The following is a 27,090-nucleotide window of genomic DNA, read 5'->3' as shown; positions in this document are numbered from 1 at the left end:
GAGCTCGCCCACGGGAATGCCTCCTTTTTTTTTTTTTTAATTATTTTTTTTAAGATGTCTAAAAGTACGTGCACTGTGGAAAGCCTGTAAATGCCTGGAGCCGGGCAGAGGATGTCACTTTTCAGCCAGGCCACTTTGCCCCCGGAAAATTTTGCTCTTGCAAGTGACCCCCATGGCAGCCCAGAATTGGACAAAAACAGTCAAGACACGTGACCTGGCCGCTGCAATTCTTGAGGGTTCAAATGCAAAAAGATCCCACATTTTTCTTGTTAGCACTACCTGTTCCCTAATATTGGTACGACTGCCCAGGCCTTTTTTTTTTTGGCAGATAGCTATCGCTGCTCATGGTGGAAGAAACCTTCTTTGCTCTCTTTATCCTTGGTTTGTTCCCATCTAGGGAGAGTTTATTATATGGGGGAACTTACTCCTTATAAGAACGATACATTGCAGTGGTTTAACAAAGTGTGGAACCCTTATGTACAATGGTTATTTGGGAAAGGCTCCACGGTGCCATTATTGAAGGGTTTGGATAGAGGGGACGGTGACAGGGGGTGGGAGAATTGTGGTGGGAGAGGGTTTGATGTATTGAAAAACTAGTCTGGTATTTCGGCCTATGGATACTAATTTTCTTTCTGTTGTATGACCAATATGTGGACTGAGCCCTTCTTATTGTTGTCAAATGTATACATTTTCTTAATAAAATTTTGAATTAAAAAAAAAAAGGAACAGTCAAGACGCCAAAAAATGGTTTCAGAAAATTGCATCAGTTTATTACAGCTATTCTTGATGCTGTTATTGCTATATTCCGGAAGTGAATTTCTTCACCTAATCACAGTGTTTAAGCAGGGATCCCATTTTTTTTTCTTTTAAAGTCATTATAATACAGAGAAATAAATCTAAACCTTCCGTGGGAAGACAGAGTTTATAATCTCATATGCTACAATACAACATCCCCCCCTCCCCACCCTATCCCTCATGTTACAATCATGTGTTAGCAAGGCTCTGTCCAATCTAGTGCACGTCAGAGGGGAAGTAAGTCTATCCAGCTAGGGGTAGACGATACAGTACAAGAGAAGGGAATGTACTCTGCAGCCTCATCCAGGCAGAAGAGAAGGACATCTTGATCTCATAAAGCAGTGCAGATTCACTGACATTCTTGGGCCACCTCTTTGAGCCTAAGGGCAGGCACAGTTTCATCCCACGCCATGACGGTCTACTCGAAGGGCTCCATAGGGATGCTGCATCCCCGAAGCCCTAGCCTGTCATATTTTGCCATTACTTGGCATCTAAGAAACAATGACAAAGCGTCCCTGGAATGGGGATGCCCATTTTGTTTCTCTGAGGGCGTCATTCATTTCCCGACAGAGAAAACAAAAAGTGCTTTTTGGGTTTTTTTTGGGGTAATATCTACATCAAAGTGCAACAGATTTTACTTCACAGAGCAGGGTGACCGATTGTCCATTTAGAACCAGATAATACCTGGGAGATAAGAGGTGTGTGTGTGATTGTATTTGGTGATCGATCTTGTCTTCTCAAACAATTTGTTGGCTTGTCCTATCAGGGTAGGTGGCCTAGGCCTATCACTGCTAAGACTCATCATCACCTGAAAGACCTTCAAGCTATCTTTCTGCTCTTTCACAAGAGTGAGGGGGTGGGAAAGTGCAGTTTGCCCCATCTCCCTATAGATCCTTGACTGTTCACCATTCATATACTGTATATCAATGCAATCCGAATCAAAGGTGGTGAAAAATCTCTCCACCCCAAGGTTTTCCAAGTCTTCCTTTTGCCAACAGTACTGACAAAAGCAGAGACTATTGACAATTTGCTGTTTAATTCTTGTCAAATGCAGATTCTCCTCCTTCCCTGTGATTGTAGGCAGGAGGAAAGCTGGTCACCGGTGGCTCTAGTCCAGCAGCTGTCAGACAGAGGCTTGAAAGCCATTGCAAGAACTTACAAAAAGACAATATCTCTGCAAACATTAGGTTAATAGTAAGTGACATAGGGAAGAGCCATCAACCCATTGAGAAAGAGGCAACCAGTGTCCTCCAAAGAACTGATTCTCCAACTGGGAGAGAGGCCACTGACGTAACAGAAAAGACTCAAACAATTTTAGGTTTTATATATCCTATAGAGAAGCTCATCAAACGTGCTTAGCTTCTGGTCTTTAAAAACCCTGTGGTGTCTTTTACAGTCACTTCATCCAACAGTCTTTTGGCTTTTTCACAAATTTTTTTCTAGACAGAATTTTGTCACCCAAAATAGCCACTTGTCTATAACAACAGCACAATTTACATTACACAGTTATTTGGTTCCATTTCAATGGGACTTTTTACAGGTCTGGGGGTCACCAATCAGTTTCATATTGCTAGAGACAGGCTGAACCGGTCCTGGTTTTACCCCTTGCATGCTGGGCCTTTCAGCTCCTGCTTTTTGTAGAGAAATGGAAACGATAAGTTCATAGACACAACTGGGCAAAACCAGGATCAGCTCCACCAGTTCCTGATGTGCTAGAAACATGTAATAACCCTAACTTAAATCCATTATCCATCGCATTTACAAATAGATCTTGAAATGCTGCTCTGCAAAGGAGGACTACAAGTCCCAGAGGGCACTGCAGTCTTATCATTCCCTTATGATTCAGAAGCACAAAGTATCTCCAGTAAGTGTTTTCCTATTTTTTTAAATTTACAAACAGCATTAAAAAAAAAATGTCCCCACAAAATAGTGCTTTGATTTTTCTTATACACACACACACACACAAACAAAAATAAAAAATAAAGTTAGAAATATTTTCTCTGTAATACACAGTGTCTTTTTTTTTTTTTAGAAGCCATCAGCATGAGGTTCTCAGTTTACATTTTCTTAAAACTAAGTTGATCCTTGTCTTGTGCAGCATTCGGAAAGCATACGCAAGGCTGGGAGCCATCAAGAGGGTAATTTGCCAAGGCATTTCCATGAGTAGCTGAGGAAATAGCTTTTACAAAATTGCCTGCCCAATCTGTGGGTAAACCTAATGCTGTATGTCATGTATGCATGTAAAGGTTAATCCCAGGCTGAGAGGAGGGGTTTCTAGGGGGCAGGGTTAGGGACCCCCACAGGCACACTTTTGCATTTTCAAAAGTATGTGCTTGAAGTTACTGAAAGATTTCTGTGCCCACAGGCGCAGGTGTAATTGTGTGTCTTGGTAGTTGTGACGGGATAACTTTCAAACTGAATTTATGTGCTAAAGTTCCCTTTGAAAATAAGTGGAACTTGCACGCATATTTGTCATCTCATTGATGCGGGCTGCTTTGGCAATCTGCTCTTGTAAACCTCGAATGACTGAGTTTCCACCTCAGTCAGCTCAGAAGCAAGCACTTCCAGGATGTGTCATTGCTTTATCTATGTGGTTTTTGGAAAACAGCACAAGATGCAGCGGGTACAACTTAGTTTCATATATTATATACATATATTGCATATTTAATCTCTGTACCGTGAATATATAAAATGTGCAAGTTAGCTTTTGCTGGATTTTGCAACCCATCACACTAGTACTGCCCAGCTAATGGCCCAGGAAGGCTGCAGGCCACACCTTGTTTTCTCAGACTGCCAACATGAATATTACCAGTCTGCTTTTGCCATCCCACAGCACTGGCTCCAATAAGACTACTACCAGGATGCTAAATTTCATTACCCCAAAAGGCCTGGTCTATTTGATTCCCCAAACCTTTTTGCCTTCCCAGCACCAGATCTAACCATTCCCACATCACGCTGGCTTTGGTTTAGTTCTTTTTTTTCATTCGTTAAATTACTAAAACAGAGGCACTAATCACGTAACCTTCGTTGTAGTGGGTATGGGAAAACCCCCTAAAAGCCTGTGAGGTGCGTTTGCTATGGCGAGGCCATACTTCTGCGTCGGATCAAAGAGCTAACACATCTTTTCAGAACTGCCCGTCTTTTCTTTGGTTTCACGATTTGGCACCACATACCTAGGGACAGAATAGTCTTGCAGGGACTTCAGCAGCTACAGCTTATTCGCAGCCACCATGATTCATTTTCCGCAGTTGACGGCATCTCCTGCGAACTGAAACGTGCCCCTGCATGGCAGGGTGGTTTCAGCAGCTAAAGGGGCACGCACGGATGGAGGGGGAAACAACACTGGCGGAGCAAAAGGGATGCCATCAGCCGCATGTGCCGTAAAGGGCCTGTCGTTTTTCTCCTTGGTTTCTTGTATCTGCAAACAGAGCTACAGATCCTGGTGGATGGAAGAGGGGTCTTATTCCTACTTCTCCAGCCCATCCCCTTATTCTGGGCAGCAGCAGTGAAGGCCATGGGTGACGTCACAAAGCCCTCCACTGCCCACTCTCTGAGAAACAAGGGGGCTTTGTGACATCGCCGCGTTCCCTGCACCAAGCATTGTTCATTTAGTGTGTGGGGAAGGCGGGAAGGGGATTTGGACTCAGAGCTCGCAGAGAATGTTTCACTGTTTAATCTGCAGCAGTCCACTCACTCTCTCTCTCTCTCTCTCATTATAAGTCGGCGATGGCACTGTCTTCCTTTAAGATGTCCTGTGCAACTTGAGTGAGTGCTGGTAGTCTGGGAAGAACAGAGCAGAATCCTCTTTCCATGGCTGCAGCGCCGCTCTTCACATGATGCTCTCAAAAATGATGACTTTGCCATCAGGCAGAGGAGTGAGAGAGGTCAGGCCTTTGGCATCAGCATCCGGTGCCAGGTACTCCATGTGGTGGTCCCCCCAGATGGGCTGGGTCAGGTGCTGCCAGCGCTGTAAAGTAGGGCAGGAGAATCAGAGAGAGGGGGAGTTGACACGATTAACACGATTACATCAGTGAAAAAAACAGAGACAATCAAATCCCATCTTCTCCCAGCTCTCCAGCCAGAGACCCAAAACCAAGTTGTCCTACACTCTAATTACCCCACCTTTCTGGAATGTTCTCAATATTACACATTCCAAATTAAAAAGAATTCCCTTTTAATAGAGCACACACACACCAGTTCCAACTACTCACCTCCCGCAGGGTTCCCCGGCACCGTGCTAGTTTGTACAGAAATGTGAGGGGGATACAGAGCATGGAACTGAGAGCCAAGCACCAGCCTATGGCCTCCCCCCACCAGGGGTAGGTGTATGTGTTGTTGTACATCAGCTGCTTGTAGTTCACCAGATGGAAGATAAAGATGGCCTGTGGGAAAGAAAGGGGAGCGCAGGGTAAGTCAATCAGCTTTGGTCCGCACCTGTCGAGACGCATCCACAGAATAGGAAGGCAGGTGGCTTGTGACCCTCAAAAATGCTAAGTTAGGAGAAAGTACAAAAGAAAAAGCTTCACTAAGGCTAGGGGGTTCTCAACCCAGTCCTCAGGACACACCCAGCCGGTCAGAAATTTATCCACAGTGAATGTACGTGAGATAGATCTGCGTGCACTGCCTCCATCATGTGCAAATCTATCTCGTGCATATTCATTGTGGCTATCCTGAAAACCTGACCGGCTGGGTGTGTCCTGAGGCCTGGGTTGAGAACCACTGAAGGCCAATAATGAGGGCAAGTGGAGTTCAGGTGAACGACTTTAAAGTTATGGACCTCCTTGCTAATAGGGATGGCCATGGCTACAGTATTAAATAACTTCAGAAGCACACCGGGCAACTATTTCTAAGAAAGTCTATAAAACAAAAGTCACCCAATAAGCTGTAGGTGAGCCCTGGTCATTGGACTAATTGAATACATTTGTGACGAGCTTTCAAAGCTCGCATCCCTTCATTAGGTCAGTGCAAAAATGCGCTAGGATGCTGCCTGAATATGCAGGAAAATCATGGCTTGCCTCACCAGGGTGGCATAGTGGTGTCTGCTTGCAAAGCTGTAAAGCACAGAGAGGTTTTACAGCTCTTTACAACTTTTTTTGAAAACAAACCCTGATGCTGCAGTCCTACCTGTCATTTGCTTTTACATTTGGGCAACATCGTCCCTAACTCGTTCTAAACTGGCCTGATGAAGGCAGCACAGATTTCGAAAGCCAGACATGCACGGACTTATTAAGCCAGTCCAGTGAAAAGGCCTCGCCGACGACTTGCTTGCCGATTTGTATTTCCGTGTATCCAAATGGCCCAACAAGAAAGTCGTCAGCCGGGAAATTCTCTTTAACTTCTTTCCCTTCTCCTAAGGGGACCACCCATTTTCTTTGTGCTGCCTTTTTTCATACGGGCCAGACATCTCCTTTTGAAGAACGAGGTGTCTGACTGCATTTCTATTTTGTTTTCCCTTTCGATTTTCTCATGACGATGTGGGTTGTGTAACTGATGTGATGAAAGCGATTTTGCATTTTACTTGCTGTCATCCTTTAGGTTGATTAGGGATCACCTCTTGTCTCATTTTGACCAACATAACTTTACAATTAAAAAAAAAGATTACTTACAAAAAAAGAAAATGCACTAAATTGGACAAGACTTGGTGGTTCTGATAGTGCGGTCAGAAACCTGTAGGGAAAAGCACCGAGCCTGGCACTGAAGCCGACTGCCAGATTTTGGGCTGGGAAGGAACCTTTTTTTTTTGTGCCTGCGCTGCAGAGCTGGCTACAAAGATGCATGCGGTGTCATTTGAATACTGTGTACTAAAAGCTGGCTGTTGGGGAATCAGAGAAAGGGTGGGATTCAATGGACCTCTGGCCATCTTTCACTCTAAACCAGCTATGTAACCATGTGATGGCGAGAGGAAGGGAGAGACGGTGACTCACCATGCAGACCAGGGGGGTTAAAAAGGACCAGCACCACTGCATCCAGGGGAAAGGGCGATACCCTATCATACGGGCAATGTCATCCATAAACCTGTCCGCACCTGCAGGAGGGAAATCAAAAAGAGAGACAGAGTGAGAGAAGAAAAGACAGACAGAGAGAGAGAGAGAGAGAGGAAATAACCTAAATACCCTATACTGCGTTACACCTTGGCTTCACCTAGGCACCAAGAGCGGCCAAGTTATCCGGATAACTGTAGCCGAAGATTTAACAGGAGACAGCTCCTACTGAATATACTCAGCCAATGTTATCCAGGTAACTTTACCTGGATAACTTTAAACTTAACCAGCTAATTTTGAATATAACCAGTTAGGTTATCTTCAAGATATAATTGGTTAAGTGGCAGACATTTTTTTTTTTTTTTTTTTAAATCATAGTGGGCCTGCCAGCCTGATTCCCCACATCCTCATCCCAGTAAAGGAGTGAAATTAATGTTGGGCATTGTGCCTGATTTCCCCCCCCCCCCTTCTCCAAGCCCCCAAAAGATTATAAAACAGTTGTAGACCTATCGGCCTGAGCAGCCACCCCGGCCTCACCATCTCCATGATTTCTCCATGATTTCTCACAAAAATATCGCCCTCCGGGGCTCCTCCTTATTCCCACCCTGCAATCCCAACCCATATCCCTCTTGCACCATCCAGCAGCCCCCATGGCCACCAGGATCAGGGTACAATGGTACCGCTCTCAGCAGCGTCAAGTGTCGCTTTGACAGCAACGCAGGAGGTGTAATCTATCCATGCAGCTGTTATAATAATACCCGTAACTGCCTATACTTGCAGCGTTGCTGTCAAAGTGACATTGGGTACTGCTGGGAGCGGAGCGATTGCACCGTGATCCTGGCAGCTGTGGGGGGATTTGGGAGGGATTGGATGGGGCGGGAGGGTTTGCGTTGGGAGTTGTGGAGGGAGGAGGGGGCCTGGTGAGGGTCGATGCTGGGATGGCTTCTCAGCTCCACAGCTTTTGGGGAGGCCTTGAGGGAAAGAAGGAGAATTGGGCGCAATATCCATTTAGTTTCACTCATTTAGTGGAATGGGGGATCGAGCTGATAGACCTGCTAGATTTTTATTTTTTTTTACATTTTCTGCCATTTAACTGGCGATATTTTGAATATAGCCGGTTCAGTTAAAGTTATCCAGGCACGCATACCCAGAAAAGGTTCACTCTGCTCTGAGGCACATCCAGACCTAACCGGATAATATATCCAGCGAATTCTGAATATCAGAGTTAGCCAATTATCCAGCTAAGTTAACTCCACCTCAGGTCACACCGGGAATGCCTCTAATTTATCTGGATACATTTTGTCTTGGTGGTGACTTACCCAGATTATATTTATCCGGTTATAGGACCAGATATTGAAACTCGGGGTTTGTCCAAGAAAATTAAAATTTACCCGTGCAAACTCCTGTGCATATGGACCTCCAAGAGGCTGATAATCTAAAAAAGCGGAGCCCCTTAATTTAGGGACCTAGTTTCACCTGAAAATAGGAACCTACTTTAGGTGCCAAAAGTTAGGCCTGCTCTTCATTTGCCTAGATTTAGCATCTAATGTTTTTCCTAGCCTATTTCAACCCTCATAGCTATCCACATTTTAGGAGCCTAAATTTAGGGGCCTTGTGAAAGTTGGATCCTAAGATTTGGCACTCAGGCCTAGTAAATTTTCAAAAGATCCAATTTAATATCCTAACTCTTAAACCCTTTCTAAATTGCCCTAAGTTTTAAGCTCCTAAATTTAGGGAAATTTAGGGAAAATGTAAGACATTTAAAATGAAATGGAAGTGAATTAAACTGTGCAACTTACACAAACTAGGTATTTAGTATTTTCTTATTAGATGTGTGCTTTCAGAATTGTTGCATATTCTAGAATTATTTTAACTGCTAACTTGATGCCAACTAGCACATGTAGCCCCAAACTGTCCTATGCCTCCCAGGGTGCATTGGGTTGGGCATAGAGAAGATCAGATTTGGTTCACATTGTGTCCTTGTAGATAACTTTGACCAAACAAGGAGATGGGTGCAAACATGGTGCAGCAGAATTCAAAGATGAGTAGTCTTGGTGGTGAAGGGTGAACCCTTCCAGACAAATTTGGCATATCCTGCCCCTAGAATCCTTAGTCTGCAGGAGTCACTAATACTCATCTCTACAGACAGCGGCGGATTCCCGATGAAAACTGGCCCGGGGATTTGCCGCCCAGGCCGGCCCAGGAGATACCATGTGGTCTGCCGAGCATGGCTCTGTCACGGCCGCGCTCGGCAGACCACGTGACTAGCTCGACCGGCCCACTGGGGGATGCCCGATCCCCCGATAGGCTAATCTGCCCCTGTCTACAGAGTGTGTAAGGTATGTGGCTGCTGGAGGGCAACTCACCGTATACCCAAGCAATGACCGCACACTCCCAGAAGGCCTGCCACAACAAAGTCATCCCGCTGGCTGAGTAATAGTCAAAGATGTGGAAGACATATATTCCACCCTGTGAGAGAAGAAAATGGGGAATAAAAAGCAGAAGGTTAAAAACACAAACAAAAAACATCTGGAGAGCTCCAAAACTGAGGCAGGAAATAAAGCTGCAGGCCCCACGCTATAGAGAGAGAACCAGTGACCATCTGGTCACAAAGTCAGGACAGCTCCAGCCAGCACCCAAAAAGGAGAGTGCCGCCTCCTGCCCATGTGCCCTAATCTCAAATGCTACTGGAGTGATGGCTCAAATGCCAGAATTGGTATTCAAAAAGCAGAACTCCTAGCCACAAACAGATATTTCGCCACAGGCTCTGGCACCCGTTTGCCCAACATTCTTGGATCCCTGACTACCTTAAGAAGGTCAACCTGCCCCCTCAATCCCTGTTCTCCCATCATCAAGGCAGCAGGCTAGGATTGCCACTTCCTATCCCATACCTCAGTCAGCATGGATATATCGATGAGGAACATGACGAAGCAAACGATGGCCACTGCAATTTCCCGCTGGAATCGGAAGTAGAGCCTTGCGGGCATCAGGTCCAGAATAGCAGTGATGAAGCCTTCCACCCCCACGAACTGCGAGAAGAGAGTGAGAGAGGTGGTCAGCAGCCCACCTAGCAGTTTGTGCACTTGTGCCCCACCAAAGACACTCCACTCCAACTTGTGGGCTGTCATCTGCATTGGAAATGTTTCTTTTTCAGTGACTAACGTTGATCGTGGCCCCAGGTTAATAGGGACTCACTGGTCTGGTCCTGGTTTTGGTCCTCTCCCCCAGTTTCACCTATGGACTTGTAGTTTCAGTTTCTTTAAGAAGGACTATAGACTGTCAACTGATTGAAGTCAACTCAAAAAGGCTATCCTGGTTCTGCTTCCTGGCCTGCAAGGAGATGTAGATCTGCTCTTCGCAGGGACATCAGAACCCCATCTCCATGCAGGCAATGAGAGGAGAACCACGACTGGATCAGTCTCTCTCTCTTTGGACTCCCCTGGCTCAGCTGACAGCCCTATTTCAAGCCCAAGGAAACAATGAGGTGGGAGGGGAGCGATTTTGTCCTGTGAGGGTTGATTTGGGGCCTGGTGGCAGCCAAAGTTATATGTGACTCACCTGGCTGTCAAGTCCAAGGGTCAGCAGCATAAAGAAGAAGAGCGCAGCCCAGAGGGGTGCCACAGGCATCAGGCTGACAGCTCGGGGGTAAGCGATGAACGCTAAGCCAGGACCTGCAACGACAGAAAGCCCATCAGCAACCAAGGCCCATCAGCAGGAGCGAGAGAGAACCACAGCCTCGTTCAACCGTCCCTTCCCTCCGAACGGACTAGGGCTCCTCAGCACTGCAGCAGAGATGTGGCCCCACCAAGTCACCCATCAGGTAATTCCCTTAGCACCAACGTCTTCAGAAGGGACCCTGTGTGTGGTCTCAAAAGCTCATGTACACCATAATATGTGGAGAATTCTTATGTTGGCCCAACAAATGGTTGCCTATCAAATCTAATTCATGCATTTTCCTTGACTGCAAGAAACATCAGAGCCGCACAGAGGCTGACATCAGCAGGGGAGAAAGCTGACTGAGATGGAACGAGAGCCGCAGGCGCCCTGTGACGATATAACAGGACTCTGCCGACCCAGTCACCTACCGGACTCTGCCACTTTGGAGATGTCCACTCCTTGCTCAGCGGCCATGAAACCCAAGATGGAAAAGACCACGAACCCGGCAAAAAAGCTAGTCCCACTGTTTATCAGCGCTAGGATAAAAGCATCCCTAGGGGGGAGATAGACAAAACACAGATCAGCAAAGGATGGAACAGCACTACAGACAGGATTTTTATGCATTAAGTTAAGGACAGAGTCTTGAACTTCTAAGAGAAAGCTTGTTCCCAGGGCACAGCAGAAATGGGAGAAAATATGATTTTTAAAATGATAGGAAGCTGGAGGGTGGGGCAGGTCAGAGGAAACATTGTAACCAGAAGGTGGGGTGGGTGCCTGGAATTGCCACCAGAAGAGGTGGGAGAGACAGAATTCAAGCACGCATGGACAAAGAAAGCCCAGGGACGGTGCTGAATGTCGAAGGAGGGAGTTTATCGGAGTTAAAATTGGATGTGTGGTGTGACAAGGTAGGCAGAAGGCAACTAGGCAGACTGAGTGAACCAAGAGCCCCTTACCTGCCAACAATTACTATCGCAAGGTAGGCTGGATGGTCTTTTTTGTTTTTTTTTTGTCATCATGCTTTTTTGTTTCTAAAATAGGATTTATTGCAGCAATCTGCTGGCTAAGAAGCTTGGAATGCACGTGGCTAATGCCTGATAAAATGGCTCCTTTTGCCAAGGTAAGGTATTCTTGGCTGTCCTCTTTGTTATGCGAGCGTCCCATTTTGGATGTTTGCAGGTGATTTGGCCTCCTCTGAGGCTCTGACCCTGATGGCTCTTGGATGGGACAGGGAAGCCAGCGCCAGGCTCACATATTAAACGTCTGCTTATCCAAAACATTTTGGAATTTGGCAGTGCTGTCAATAAACACTTTATCCCAGTACCTCATTCATGTTTGTTGTCAAATTTCTCCCCTTCCTCACATGCTTGTGAAAAGGAGAAAAAAAAATCCTCTTTCCCTGACTTCAAATCCGTGTGCTCAGCCCCAGGCTAGCCCCTAAAATGTGGAGGGATGAGGGACGGGCTGGGGAGGTGGAATCCATGCTGCATCTCTGGCTCCATTTTTCTCTTCCCGTGCAGTCTCTCTGTTAGATCCACACACACTGCCTTTATGGCTGGGTGGTGAAGCACTGCATCGTTTGGGATCCTGGCTTTAAATCCCGTCTCTGCCGCTCTATCTGTGTGACATTGAGCCAGTCGTGTCATTTTCTACTCTTCCCACTGCCTTCCAGCCTTCCCCTTATCTTCCTTTCTCCACTTTTCTCACTTTGCTTTCCTTATTCTATCTTCCCATAATGTAAAAGCTCGGGGGGGGGGGGATAACGAATAAGGCTTTTGTGTGTGTGCGTGTGCTCTTCTCCTATCCTCTTCTGCCCATAAAGTGTCGAGGGGAGGTGCAAGAAATGGTCTTCAGCGCTTGATGTTGCTTCTACACAGGGCAAATCTGAAAGACATTTACCTGGGTAAAAAATGACAGCTAAAAGTACCCATGGATTCTGAGGTGTGCAAACGTTTTAGCCGTGGGAAAAAGAGGTGCATCAGTGCGCATGTTTAGTTCAGGGGAGGAAAAAGACTACATGCACATTTTGATATTTTCCAGTGTACACATGCTATTCTGCCCCACCTCTTCCACCACCGGCACAAGTAACAGGTGCCCTTTAGTTTTATTCAGTTTCAAAGACAAACAATGCTGCGAGTTTCTCCCTAAAAATGTGCAGAAAGTATGTGCATTATAATCACCCACTCTGCGAGTTATGTGGAAATGCCCCATCCCCCCCCCTCCCCCGTGTATCTTTGATGCCATCTACTCGCCTTCCTTGTCAGGACTTCCCAAACATGTCCTGGGGACCCCACAGCCCAGCCAGGCCTTCAGGATAGCCAGATAGCCACACTGACTTTGCTTGAGAGAAATCTGCATGCATTGGAGACCCAGTGTGCATGCAAATTTATCTCCTCCTTTCCGATTCTCTCTCTTCTTGTCACTTCTAATGCCACTCAGGCATCTCGTTCCTGCTGTTGTTAATTTCCATTCCTGAGCTGATGTTAAAGTCCATGTTTGACTCTGATAACATAATGCTGGTATAAAGATAACCTTGATGAGGTTGGCTTTTGCACTTAGAGATATGTATTTATGTTGGAGCAAAGGCGCCAACTAGCTTAATACTTGATTTGGTTATATATATATATATAGATATAGATATAGATATCTATATCTATATATATATATATATATATATATAGCATACATACTCTGATATACATCTGTGTAGTCAGAGCACAGAAGTACACAGGGTCCAGTCCTCCTACTACTATCACCAGTTGTGGTCTGATATTGTAAAAAACGTCAGCTCTGCTGACTGTATTCCAAAATTAGACTGTAAGCAACTTGGGACACTATATAGTGCTATAGCCCCTCTTCGGGCGGCAATGGCTGATAGGGAGCCTTACTTGTAGCAATCATTGTTGAAACGGTTATAGCTGCCCAGTGCGGTGAGGGCGCCCAGTCCTATTGCATAGGAGAAGAATACCTGTGTCCCGGCATCTATCCAGACCTGTGCAGGGAGAGGCAAAGAGAGAGACAGACATGTCAGACAGGGTGTGCTGTGCATGGGCTGACTACAGCTGAACTCCTCTTCTTCTCCTCCAGTCCTGGGTCGCTTCCAGCCCATTCCTCTGCCCGTTCTCACTCTCACTGCCATCTGCTGCCACTCTACTTGGCCTTTCTCACGTGCCCTTTCTTGATTATATCACCTCCCCCTTTCTAGTCGCCATTCTTTTATCCTTTCCAATATTGAAATCACCTAACGGTGACCCCCACCTCACCCTCCCCAAAGTGTCTTCCATCCTGGTTTCCTTCCTCTGGCGGCCTGAGAGTTGGGGCCATGGAGACAGGGAATGGGTTCATGCACACCAAAGATCTGTGCCTTCCTCCAGCCTCTTGAATAGGTCTGGTCCTCAGGATAACCAGACGGTGAAAATTAACCTGGCCTTTTGACCAAATATAGATAAATATTTTCCACGATGTCTGTTTAGGGGATTCTTGAGGTTGCTACTGTGGGGGCCACTGCCCTAGGAAGCAGCAAACTGGAGCTTTTGGCTTGGCGTTTCCTCTTTGGGAAGAAAGTCACTTCTTGTTGGTCATCATGAGGGCTCTAGAAGATACCAATCCGACAATTGTGATGAGCAGGGGATGCCATTATGTTGAATGGATGGACCTTACCTGGGCAGCTGCAAGCTTCGTCCAGTCAGGCTTGAGATAGTAGATAATGCCATCCAGGGCCCCAGGCAGCGTGGCACCCCGGATGAGAAGGATGAACAGCACCACATAGGGGAAGGTGGCAGTAAAGTAGACAATCTGGAAGAGAGCACAAGAGACATAGGCTAGTCACCTAGGTCTTCCCAGAAGCATCTGCTTCTTCCCTAGGCTTACTGGAAGATGGCGAGGGACTGGGTTTACTACTGAGTCCCCCACATTGCTTCTGGGAACAACAGTGGAAAAAATAAGAGCTGTACAGGCAGTTGCAAAGTGGGGCACTAAATTTCCCATGGAGCATTGAAGACCTTGCAGCCAGATGCGCATTCACATGACTAGGAGCAGGTAGGGCACTATAGGCACAGTAGCTAGAAGTGCAGCTATCTCTGGAGTAAAATCAAATGGAGGATACATTTGCAAGGGCAGGTTCTGAGGACAAAGCCACTTTTAGGACTGAATCAGTGCTAAGCATAGCCATTTCTGGGTCAGAGCCAAGGAGTCGAAGAACGTGGTAATGTCCCGATGTTTGCAGCTTCTGAAAGGCACAAGCTAGGAATTAGGAAGAAACCTAGGCAAGTGCCTCCTGGGCCATATCATATTTTGATAGATGCTGGATTCTTGCCACTGTATTGTCTCCACCCGGTCCTGATGCCTGTCCTCTTCTGCTGGGCCGTAGCAGCAGTATTACCAACGTCAATGAAATTTCGGGCAGGGCTTTGGAGCCGGTTTTGTGCTGACTGGAAAACTGCCCTGGGAAGGGGGCAAGGCCACCTCAGGGCCCTCTGACTTACGCAGCAGCTCCAAAGCCTCTTGCAGAGTTTGGCTGAAGTTGTTAATACTACTGCTGTGTGCCTGGCAGCGGAGGACAGGCGGCAGGCATCTGGTCGATCTCCAAAGATGAGCGGGTAAAGGGAAGATCTTGGAGCTATGTCATGGGGTGGGAAGGGGAAGGGCGCTGGCTCCCCCTCGCCCACCGATGATTTCTGAAGTGGGGGGGGAGATTTCCCTCTCCCCTTTCCCTCCCAAGCCCTCTGATCATTGTTAGGGGACCCCCTCCCACTGCCTACGGGTGCCTACGTTTTTAAGTACAGTCCTGGGAAAGGCGCAATCATATTAGAGGTACAGCGAGGCAGCACTTTTATACACACAATCACTGACAGCACAGTCACCATGAGTGTTGAATGAGGGAAGAATTTTGCTAGTGCACAGGCCTGGCAGGCTGACATGGGCAAAGCGGAGGCATTAAAATGACAAATGTTAACGAGGAGGCCGGAATGAAACAGCTGGCTAAGGGGATGCTAACAGAAGATGATTGCTGACAACTTTTTGCCCCCACAAATGTGTCAGGTTGAGAGGGGCCCTTACAAGCCCGCGAGCAATGGGGCAAGGAGAAGGAGTGTGTGGGGAGGGGGGAGGTCCGTCTATTCCTCCCGCCCACTCTGTTCCTCTAGCTACAGTCTTGCATTGTCCGCTAATGTCAGTAGCAGGCTGGGACGGACTGGGGACAATGATGTGACGTGGGAAGAGAGAAAGAGAGAGAGAGAGAGAGAGAAAAATGCTGGCTTCATACAAAGACTTGCAAACTCTCTCTCCCTTCCACACAGCCTGGCAGAGACCGTCACGGCTTTTTTTTTTGTGACAGGAACAGCTGATGGGCATTTTTCAAGGTCATCAGCTGGATGCTGAATTGAAGGAGGGAGATGGAGACATCTCCGGCATATGGAAGGCTGGCTGGAACAGGAGGCAAATCCATTTCCCCTGACTCTTGATCTCTGCAGGGATGGGACCAGTAATCTCAGGCCCAGTCATCTGTCTCCATTCCTTTGACTCCCTTTCTCCTTCCCCAAGCACACGAGAGAAACATCCCAGTAACAACGACATTGCAAACCCCTGTCTGACATCTCTGGCCCCATGGGTACTCTGGGTTGCAAGGCCCTACAGTGAGTCAGTCAGAGGCCTCTGTTTTCAGCTTGGTGTGCGTTGGGAGGGGCGGGACATTGAGAAGTGCATTTAGTGTTCTGGAGTACTTCATAAGCGAGTCCACCAAAAACAGAAACCAGAAAGCCCCAGGGGTTATGGGTTCAAATGCCCCGCCACTGTCCCCTCAGCCTGGCATCTGTCTCCTGCAGGCAAAACAAGAAACAGATGGGACTGGATTATGCTCATATACAGTGCAAACAGTCAGGGCCTCCGTTAACTTTGGAACGTATTCAAGGCATCACAGAGCGGCAGTATTATTCATTCATTACTCATCTTGAAAAACTTGTGGAATTAACATAAATCCTAACCTTAACGTAGGCGTGTATTAGTGTGCAGGGAGCAGAAAGAGTTAGTGTTACATGCCATTGCGGGGGTGGGACGGAGAGCAGGCGGGGATAGGAACAGTGAGGGTGCCTTCCAATCATGGCCGTTCTCAGCAGGGGCGTAGGAGCTGGCACAAGCGACCACACCCAAAGAAGTCCTGGAACGGGCAGTGGAGGCAAAGAGGGAAAATAAAGACCCTATGTTAGAACTAAAATTCTGATTTCTGGAAGGTTCTCAGGTGAAAAAGGTCAGGCATGGGCAAGGCCAATTCTTATAAGCATAAAAGAGTCTGACACACAATTAAAAATGTCTGATGTGCTAAATGATATCTCAAAAAAAGAATGCTTGCATCCCTCTCCGCCATACCCCAGGTTGTGTTGCTTTTGTTGGAAGGAGGTTGCTCATCACACACACGTGAATGGACCAAAAGCGAGGTTTTGGAGGGGGACAACTGATGTGCTAGGCCCTGTGTGAGGCACAAGGATGTTAGCATGTCCCTCGGTGAAAACCACTCAATCTCCCTTCCTCCTCCTCCTCCTTCTCTCAGTCCTCCACCTGACCCCCATCTCTAGGTATAAAAAACCACCCCCAGCCCCCCACACTGCTTGCCTTTACCCACAGCAATGAAATCAACCTCCTTATCCTTAATCCCATACAGGCCGATGCAATATCGGCAGGCGTTAAACGGGCGCTCACGATTGAGCGCCCGCTCTCTTAACGCGCGCCGATCCACCTCTCCCGGGCGCCCGATTTAATATTTAAATCGGCTGCCACGGTAGAAAGGAGGCGCTAGGGGAAATGTTTGCGTTCCTAGCGCCTCCTCGGCATCAGGCACCCAGGAGGAGGGGGCTGTCAGCGGGTTAGGAAGACGGGCTCTTGTTAACTGAGCATCCATTTTCCTAACCTGACCACCAGCGAACTTTTTTTTTTTTCCCGTTCTTTTTTAGGTTCCTCCGACTTAATATCGCAGTATTTTCTGCTTTTCTGCAAACTTTTGGGGCTCCTCAAGAATTAACGCCAGCTCCGGGGGCAGACATGAATTTTTGAGAGTACAAATATGTGCGCGTTGGGGGCACATCTTTTTTTTTGTTTGTGCAGCAGGGGTAATAGCCTCATCCACATGAATTTACATGTGCTGAGCGCTATTAGCTCTGCGCTTGTTTGGACGCGCGTTTTGGTCGCACTGTATTGCATCGGCCTGCTTTTGTCTTCTTTGCCCCCATCCTACACCAGTTTTATTTTGGGGAAGGGGGCATCCTTTTGCATGATGCCTTATAGCAGACCCCTCCCTTGGCCACTCAGGCATCGTGATACTGATCCCTCCCCCGCCTGCACCCCATTGGGACATCTCCTCGGTGGATAACAGAGGGAGCAGGTGTGGAAAAGTTCAATTTTATTTTTTTCTGGCCTTTGCAGTGGAATTTTCTGGTTGAATCCTTTTAAAAAAAAAAAAAAAAAAAATAAATCCCCAAAAGTCCACATTGAATGTGACTGGAAAGGTAATTAAGCTGGAGTAGGCAGGGCTCTTATTTCTTTCAAGTCTACAGTTAGTTCTGACAGAGGCTGCATTTGTGTGTGAAGTGTATATGTGTGTGCCTCTGCATGCACTCTGGATGGAAAATCCTGCCTCTTTATCTCTGCCCTTGCCCTTTCATTTCTGCCCTTGTTTCTCCCTCGTCCTCCCTCTCTCAGCATCAAGAGCAGGGCAGAAGGTCTACATGCGGGGGAACAGGGAGGCAATGTCTTGGGGACCTTCTGGGGGAGGTGGGGATGGGAGCCCTGCTTGATCCATCTTTCAGGCAGGGGCTCTTTAACTCCTGTTCAAACCACTAGGCCTTGATTATGTTAACAGTGCCGTACAACCTGCTTGCCCGAGCAAGAGATTTCCCCGCTGCATTGTGAGATTTGCAGGTCCTGCTTCTTCCACTGAAAATCAGCAGTGCAGAAACCCGAATGCATCAGGAAAGGGGGGCATTAAAAAAGCCCACACCAGCCTAGTCTCCCTCCAGAAATTGGGTGACTGATGATAATATATATATCAGCGTATTCTTCTAAACAACTTATATTTTCAACTCTTGGTCTGCCTGGCCCAATGTGCCTCCTTGGCTCTCAGACAGTGTTAGATTATTTTGGAGGTGAAATATATCCAGTAATGGGGCCCCCAGCCTTAGAATACTCAAGCTCTTCTTTCAGAGACCTTTAGGTAAGGGTATCGCCCAAGTGCCCATTAATCGTGACTTCGGTGTCTCCCCAGAGCCTGCATGATGAGGTCAGGGAGAGTAGGAGTTCAACGTTATGTCTGGCACACCCTAATGGGAGGCGTCTTTCTGAAGTGAGTGATTTAACAGCACTCATGAGCCCATTTGGCTCAGAGCTCCTTCTTTCCTATCTTCTGTCTAGGCAGGGTGGCTGGTGGACCCCAAGAGGAGGGGATCCCAGGCCCTTAAGGTAAGGGAGAGGTTTTTTGGGGGTCCAAAAATGGACTTCTGAGATATTCCAAGGAACCAGAGAAGAGGCTGGAGGAAGAGAGCTAGTCTCCATCTGTCTAAGAGAGATTTCTTCAGTCTTTGGATAGTAAAAAGAGGAATTAATGTGTTGGGTTTCTTTTTTCTGACAGAGACCTGGCTGAATGCCATCAACACCGTCCCTCAGACTTCTACTCACCAGAACACACTATGGGGCTGATGCAATACAGTGCGTTCAGCCAAGCGCGCTGTATAACCCGCAGTTGGACGCGGGTTGTATAGGCGCTAACTAATCCCCTTATGCAATAAGGTGATTAGCACCTCCACAACGCACGTCCAACGCAAAGTGAAACTAATAGCACTCATCACATGCAAATGCATGTGAATGAGGCTATTAGCTATTCACTCCCAATGCAAAAAAAAATGTGTGTCTAAGACACATATTTTTGCAATCAGAAATTAACGCCTTCCCGGAGCAGGCATTAATTGCTGAGCACTCCTAAAACTAGTACAGAAAAGCAGAAAAAGCTGTTTTTCTGTACAGCCTCCTACTCAATATTGTTGCGATATTAAGTAGGAGGAAAAATCTTTCATAAACTACTAAAAAAGAAAAGTTTTAAAAAAAAGCAGTGGCAGTTGGGTGCAGGAAACGGACGCTCAATTGACAAATGTCTGCTTCCTGAACCCCTGGCTGTGCGCCGTTTAGGAAATCTGATGCTGATAAATTCGGCGTTGGTTTTCCTAACCGGCTGACGGCCGACGCTCTAGGGGCTCCCGTTACCAAGGAGGTGCCAGGGGCGTGCAAGCGACTCTAGCGCCTCCTTGATAATGTGACCCCCTAATTTAAATATTGCATGGCGCCCCCAGGAGGGGCACCTAGGGGCACGTTAGAAAAGCAGGAGCTAACTGACAGCGCCCGCTTTCTGCGCACAAATATTGCATCGGCCCCTATCTTTGCTTGTTCAAGGCAAAGGTGTAATGGAGGGGGTACAAGTATAATTGCCTGTGATACAGTTCCTAAGACACATAGGGATAGATTTTCAAACCCCGGCGCATGGCCGGGCCTTATGCGCACCGGGATGATTTTCAAATGACCTGGCCACACACGTAAACCCCCGGGACGCGTGTTAAGTCCCGGGGCTTGAAAAGGGGGCGGTCCGGGGGCAGGGCGGGGCTAGAGGCGCCCGGCACAGTGGCCATTTGCCGCTGTGCCGGGGGATCGCACTCCAGCACCTTGTTCCTGCTCCGAGGCAGGAGCAAAAGGTGAGATATAAAAAAAATCGGGCTGGTTAGGATAGGGATAGAGGGAGGTCAGGATAGGGGAAGGGGAAGGGAAGTTAGGCTAGGGGGTTAGGAAGTTCCTTCCCAGTCCACTCCTTAATTGGAGCAGACTGGGAGGGAACTGGGGAAGGCCCCAATGCGTCGCCATGTGTATTTTCATAAGTTGACCCCCCCCCTTGTGCGCGCTGACCTGGCATTTTATAACATGCGTGTGCCGGCGTGCGCATGTTATAAAATTGCACGTCCATGGGTGTGCGCCGGGTAGCACACGCTCATGACCGCGCACATTTTGAAAATCTACCCCATAGAGTGTGTTACAGGCTGGGAATTTTACTAATTTTACTATTTTTTAAGATTTACCACACACCATGAAATGATATTATTGTCCTCAGTAAACTGGTTTTAATATTCTCGAATTGCTGCTTAGAAATTTTAAACGCACTGATTTTAGGAGGTTCGGGCCAGTCTGTCCTCCGGAATCTCTTTGAGGTGTAGAACCCAACTCTCCCTGCCTAGGGCCCATTGTTTGAGTTCAGGCTGTCTCCCCCTCTGTTACCAACAGCACCGTGGTTGTTGGTCCCCTTTTGTTTTGGGGAGCAGCCTGTAGCTAAGGATTCACCCATGTGTGAGGACTCCCATCCTGCTTGTCCTAGGAGAAAGCAGAGTTGCTTACCTGTATCAGGTGTTCTCCTAGGACAGAAAGACGTTAGTCCTCACGAAACCTGCCCGCCACCCCGCGGAGTTGGGTTTCTCCTATTTTTCATTATTTTATTTTTATCATAATTCTATGTTACATGACTGAAGAGTGGATGCGTGGTATAGGGCAGGCTGGGCTCTCTCAGTGTACCTGGTCAAAGTTCTAGAAACTTCGACATAAGTTTTCCATGCCGGGCTCCATCTGATGATGTCACTCATGTGTGAGGACTAACGTCCTGCTGTCCTAGGAGAACACCTATTACAGGTAAGCAACTCTGCTTTACTCTCCGCCTTTGATAGCTTATCAGAGAAGGAAGTGGAGAATATTTTAATAAAATCTAAACCGGGGAGGTTTCATCTCCAGCTCCAGTTCCAGTCACCCTGATTAAAGAAGCTAAAGAAGGCTTTTAGCGCCTCTCTTATTATTAACATCTCTCTGGCAGAAGGAACTTTTCCAGTGAAACTGAGAGAGTTTTTGTCAATTTTTTTTTTTTTAAATTAACCTTGATCCTAAAGATATTAATTAATTACAGACATTTTTTACCTACCTTTTATATGTAACCGTAAACTAAAAAGAAGAGTGGTAGCCGAGTAATTAACACAATACCTGGGAGGCAATGGACTGCCAGCCTCAGGAGATTCAGGCTTGTGGGGTGGGGTTTAGCATGGACCCAGCTCTCCTAGCCTTAGTGGATGACATCCACAGAGGTTTGGACATGGGAATGGATTCTTTTCTACTCCCCCTTGATCTTACTGTAGCTTTTGGTGCCGTGGATCTTAACATCTTGTTATCTAGATTGCAGATCCATTGTATCGAAGGTGAAACTTTAAGCCAGTTTGCCCATTTTCTGAAGATTAGATTACAGTGGGTTGAATTGGGTGATGGGCTATTGCAATCCTGGATTATAAAATATGGAGTTCCACGAGGCTCCGTACTGTTTCCAATATTATTTGAACTATATATTGAGCCCCTTGCAAGAATTATTGGCAGCACAGACTGGACAGATAAAGTATATGCTGATGATATTCAGATTTCCTGTTTTAGGAAATAACTGTCAGCAGAAACTTGAGAAACTTAATATTGCCTAAGGGAAGTGCAGACTTGACGGTCTGATAACAAGTTATATTTAAACCATTCTAAAACTGAAACAATATGGTTTTGCAGATCGCCACTGACAGCAGCGGGCCCCCCTGGTACACCACAGAATAGAGTGTTTTCGCCAAGTCAAGAAGCAAAAATTGTGGGCATCGTTCTTGAGTCCCACATGACAATGCCATGCCCAAACTGGCAGAGCAGTGAACACCTCTTTCTTTGCAAGCAAGGAATATTCAGAATCTACGTCTGTGCTTGGAAAGGAATGATCCAATTACAATATTCCATGCATTAATAACTGCAATTCTCCTAGAGGCCTGCCAAACTCCCAAACCTATTATTTATGTATTCATTTTATTGCTTTATTTTCCACTGTTTCAGGTACTTCAAAGCAGATTACATTCAAATAGGTTGCAAACAGTGTAAAATGCTGCTACATGCTTGGTGTCAGGAGTCTTGAGTTCATGACCATATCTCTCCTATTCTTAAGGCGTTACAATGGCTGCCAATCAACCAAAGGGTTGAATTTCAACTAATCTTTTTGCTCCTCAATATGTTGTTTCTCGATTACAGCATTACATACCTGGCCAAAATTTGTACTCCTCTCGATTGTCTCTTTTAAAAACCAGACTAACAGATACTACTAGAACAGTGATGGTGAACTCCAGCCCTTGAGTGCCACAAACAGGCCAGGTTTTCAGGTTATCCACAATGAATATGCATAAGATAGTTCTGCATACAATGGTGGCAGTGCATGCAAATGTTTCTCATGTATATTCATTGTGGATAGCCTCAAAACCTGGCCTGTTTGTGGCACTCTAGGACTGGAGTTCATCATCACTATACTAGGAAAACATTCCTCTTGGGCACGATAAGCCTGGTGAAATACTATTCCATAGGAAATTAAAGTGGTCTAAGATGTCCAGATTTTACGGGCATTATGCAAAGCCTGCTTATTCAAAGCTGCTTTTGGATAATTTTTTTAATATATTGTATTTATTGATTCTGTATTTTATGTTATCCTGATTTTAGTGATTTTATATGTTATTTTAATAATATTTTTTATTTTCCTTTTGCTTTTGGTTTGTAATTGAATTTTTTTGTTTTTATGCTCTTATGTGTATTTATATAATTCACTGTCCACTGCTCGGTAGCCCTTGTAGGACAGGCAGTTTAGAAATATGAATAAATAAATAACTACAATTTTTTTTGGTGGTGGGGAGTCAGGAAGGGAAGATCCCACAGAGCTCCTGCTTAAAGGAAAGCATCTGCATTGTAGTTTTTGGAGTGTTATCAGGAGGCATTTCCAATCTCCTATTGGAAATCCAGCTTGCAGGTACCATTGGGGGAAGTGCCCAGCGAGGGTCCCTTTTTCAAGAGTACCTACTGCCAGGGAGTTCAGATCTACCCAGGGACCGTACCTGTGATTTTCTTTTTGGAACTATCTTTTTGGTATTGAGAAGCACTATTCCAAAGTGTACTCTCCGAGATTATTCCTCTGCAGTCAAGAAACCAGTAAAAGATTTTATTTGTGAACAACAGCTCACTGTATGCAGTGTTTTACATTTTTTTTTCTTTTGCTGTTGTTGGAAGAATCAGAAGACCTCTAAAGGGAGCCTAAGGCCTTGAAAGATTGACTCTTTCTCCCCATTCAGGAAAGAATGCCAGGAGAATGGATGGCAATCTGGCCACAGCACTCCTCAATGTACCCTTGATCCCAGTTAGCCGGCAGGACACGGGCTACACTTATCTGGCTTTGCCCACCACTTTCTGGTTAATATGAGTCACTTCACTTCTTTATTCTCTTTGCTGGTGAGTAATGGGGCACTGTGACCTTCCCCTCCTAGTCTCTGGTCAGAAGGATAAAAGGTTAAACACCAGAGACAAATGCACACATACAGGTCAGCACGTGATGCTCTGAACACTGAGGACATAAACTGGTGAAATTCCTGTGCTTCTCTGCTTTTCACATTGGCAAGTCAATCTCTTCATACTAAATAATCGCCAGAGAATATGCTAAAAGGTCACTATCAGCACTTTGGTCAGATCAGCCAAAGACAAGTAGGAAAAACCTGCTACAGAAATTGATGACCCTCGCAGCAATTTGAACACCGGCTGCTAAAAGACGACTGCTAAAATCACGGTTAGTCTTGTCTCCAGGCTAGAAATAGCAGTGAGGGAAGGAGTGCAGCTCCTTTCGGTTGTCAGAGCAATCAGACAGAACTGATCAGGCTGAATCTTGTATAAATAATTTAGAAGATCTCTGTCCTCAACTATGAATAAGATCAGAACGCTGGAAAAAAAGAATCATACAGCTCAGTGAAAGACAGGAAAATATCAAGGAGGAATTAATTTTGTATTACCCGAATAATCAGAGGGTATCAACATTGTACCTATACTTAGGATTGCCAACGTTTCTACAGACCAGGACTGGACACCACTTCTGAACTAAAAATATTGAGGTCAATATTCAAAAGCCATTTAGGAGGATAACTAAAAGTTATGGGGCAGATTTTCTCAGGTTATGCGCGTAGCCTTTAAAAATCTGCCCCTGCGCGCGCCGAGCCTATTTTGTATAGGCTCGGCGGCGCGCACAAGCCCCGGGACACGCGTATGTCCCGAGGCTTCAAAAAAGGGGCAGCATATGTCCCGGGGCTTCAAAAAAGGGGCAGCGCTCGAAAAAGTGGCAGCGCGCGCATGTTATAAAATCGGGCGTAGATTTGTTTGCGCCAGGTTGCGCGAACAAATCTACGCCCGCACGTAGATTTTAAGATCTGGCCCTATGTGTCTATATGGCAAATTTTGGTATATTCAGCTAGTTACCTGGTTATAATTTAGCCTGATAAAAAAGGGCGTTCTAGGGACGTTCTGGGGCATGATAAAGTTATCTGGCTACAACCATCTAAATTAGCTGGATAATTTTTATCGGGAATATTCAGTGAGATGTTTATCCCACTGAATATCCAGGACAAGTTATCCGGCTAATCTTAGCTGGATAACTTGTCCACTAAACGGCCTACTGAATATTGGCCTCATCAGTCACAACATGTATATTATATTGATATGCACTGCTGTGGATGGTGACAAGCAGAAAACCTTGCAAAAAAAGATGCTTGGAACCCATATGGCGTTAGGCCTATTGCAGCAAGTATTGGATGTGGGCTTGACCCCCAGAAAGCCATGAATAAACAAATACCATCTCCCATACCAAAATTACATTAACTGCCCGCATTCAAACCATAATAACCCCACCTATGAAAAGGTAAAACTTGAAAAATTACACTAGGCCTAAAACACCAATACATCTCTTATTTGGAAAACAGAACAAGCCAGGCTGCCTAAAATACCTGTAAAATTAAAAATACATGTACTTAAAAACATTGTGCAAAAGATTTTAAAACTACACAGGTCCCTTCAAATCAGAGATATTTACATGTGAAGACGAGTCCTATATTGTCTCTATAGTCCTTGTACAGTTTGTGAATAATACTCACTTAGATCCAATAAAAACAATCACAGCCTGCCAAGAATAACAATTTACCCCAAGAGATAAATCTTCATATCAGAATAGCACTAACTTCTAGGACTCAAACAACAATGGCCCTAACTAAGAAAAAGTAGTGACACAAATATTGCACTGGGCCTTGGAAGCCCATCTCCTACTGAAAAGAGAATAGGCTAGCCTGGTAGAGAGCCCCACACAGAAACTAGACACTAGCAGAATCCCTCACCATGATCACACATGCAGAACATAGACAAACCCTCACCAAATGCAGCATAAGGAACTGTGCATTAGAAATAGAAACATGAAAACAAAAACTACACTGGAAAGCCCAAGAAGCCAGACTTTGCAGTGCAAGTGCAACAGAGGGGGAAAAAAGCATCACTTGACCCCAACACTGCTGCCCCCTGCCCCCTCCAGATGCTGTGGATCTAAGCTTGGACTTTGGTCAAAGATACCTCCTCACCCCGGAAGACCTCCCACCCTCTGTCCAGCACCTCCCTGACCGCCCCCCTGCTGCTGCTGCCCACCATTCCCCTGCCCACCATCTCCATGAGCCTTCTCTCCTCTCCACCCTCTGACTCCCTATCTCTTCCCATCACCCTGATCCCCTCCCTCTGCTCATCTTCCTAGCATCCCCACTCTCTCTCTTCCCAATCTCCTGCCTGTCATTCCCTATGACTTTGGCCATCTGCCCAGCAATATAAGCATCCCCATTTCCCCTTCCAGCTGTTTCCCAGTCAGCAGTCCCTCCCTGCTCCTACCTATGGCAGCTAGCTCTCTCCTTCCGGGAAACCAGACTGATGCGGAGGTGATGAGTCATGGCTGCGGGGATCGGAAGAGGAGGATAGCGGAGGGAGGCAGAACTCTCCACACCAGTGGGACAGGCCAGCTAGGCTAACACCTTTCAGACCCATCAGCTACCCGAGCTTAGCAAGTGGATGCTGAGACAGTGGTAGTGGGAAATAGAAAGCAGGATGAGGATGAGGGGTGAAAGCGGCAGAAGCAGCAAATAGACAGAGGAGCAGGGTCTAGGATAGCAGTGGTGGTAACAGCAAATAGGCATGGTAGCAAGCTGCAGCAAGCAGACTGCATGCGCCTCTCTCCCACGTTCTTTTACTGCATCTGCGCGGGAACTCTGATGGCCAATGGTAGGCAGCAGTACAGGCTCCGCCTCCGAGTTCCTTCTCTGCTGGCTTGACCTGACATTACAGCGTCTGGCCGCTATTGTATCCGAACACTGTACAAAAAAAGTTGGAAAACTGGTCCAAAACCGGGCAGTTGGTAACCCTAAGATATACTGTATATCTGCATGAATCTCCAAAAGTTGAATCTCAAATTAAAAAAAAATAAAAATGGATAGGTCAAGCTGGATCATGTTCACCGACTACCACTGCCAATGCTGACCTTGGGAGGGAAACCACCAGTCGCAATGCTGCATCTACATAACTTTACTGACAAGGTTCAGAATTTGGATGTGGCCCGCAGGTTAGAAGGACTCTCGCCTGGTGAGCAGAGAATATTTATTTTTCAAGATATCTTGCAATATCTACAGCACAAACAAGAGCGCTATCTGGAAGTAAAACAAGAATTAAGCAAGAAAGGAGTATCTCATGTATTATTATG

At 46.3% G+C, this 27,090-nt stretch overlaps 1 protein-coding gene across 2 annotated transcripts in view; it reads right to left on the bottom strand.

Annotated features, from left to right (window-relative positions):
* Window positions 1-745: 745 nt before the first annotated feature.
* The window catches only part of SLC6A8 (solute carrier family 6 member 8), an 88,789-nt gene continuing 62,444 nt past the window's right edge, over window positions 746-27,090 (bottom strand). For both annotated transcript variants that reach the window (XM_029609281.1, XM_029609291.1), the window contains exons 5-13: window positions 14,091-14,225; window positions 13,319-13,422; window positions 10,862-10,986; window positions 10,335-10,447; window positions 9,668-9,805; window positions 9,143-9,245; window positions 6,720-6,820; window positions 5,007-5,177; window positions 746-4,762 (exon numbers count right to left, since the gene is read on the bottom strand). In XM_029609281.1, the coding sequence (XP_029465141.1) occupies window positions 4,625-4,762; window positions 5,007-5,177; window positions 6,720-6,820; window positions 9,143-9,245; window positions 9,668-9,805; window positions 10,335-10,447; window positions 10,862-10,986; window positions 13,319-13,422; window positions 14,091-14,225 (1,128 nt within the window). In that variant the 3' untranslated portion in view covers window positions 746-4,624. The remainder of the gene's footprint in view (window positions 4,763-5,006; window positions 5,178-6,719; window positions 6,821-9,142; window positions 9,246-9,667; window positions 9,806-10,334; window positions 10,448-10,861; window positions 10,987-13,318; window positions 13,423-14,090; window positions 14,226-27,090) is intronic.

Source organism: Rhinatrema bivittatum, chromosome 1 (genome assembly GCF_901001135.1).
Source record: "Rhinatrema bivittatum chromosome 1, aRhiBiv1.1, whole genome shotgun sequence".
Lineage (NCBI taxonomy): Eukaryota > Metazoa > Chordata > Amphibia > Gymnophiona > Rhinatrematidae > Rhinatrema > Rhinatrema bivittatum.
This window is presented reverse-complemented; position numbering and strand designations above follow the sequence as displayed.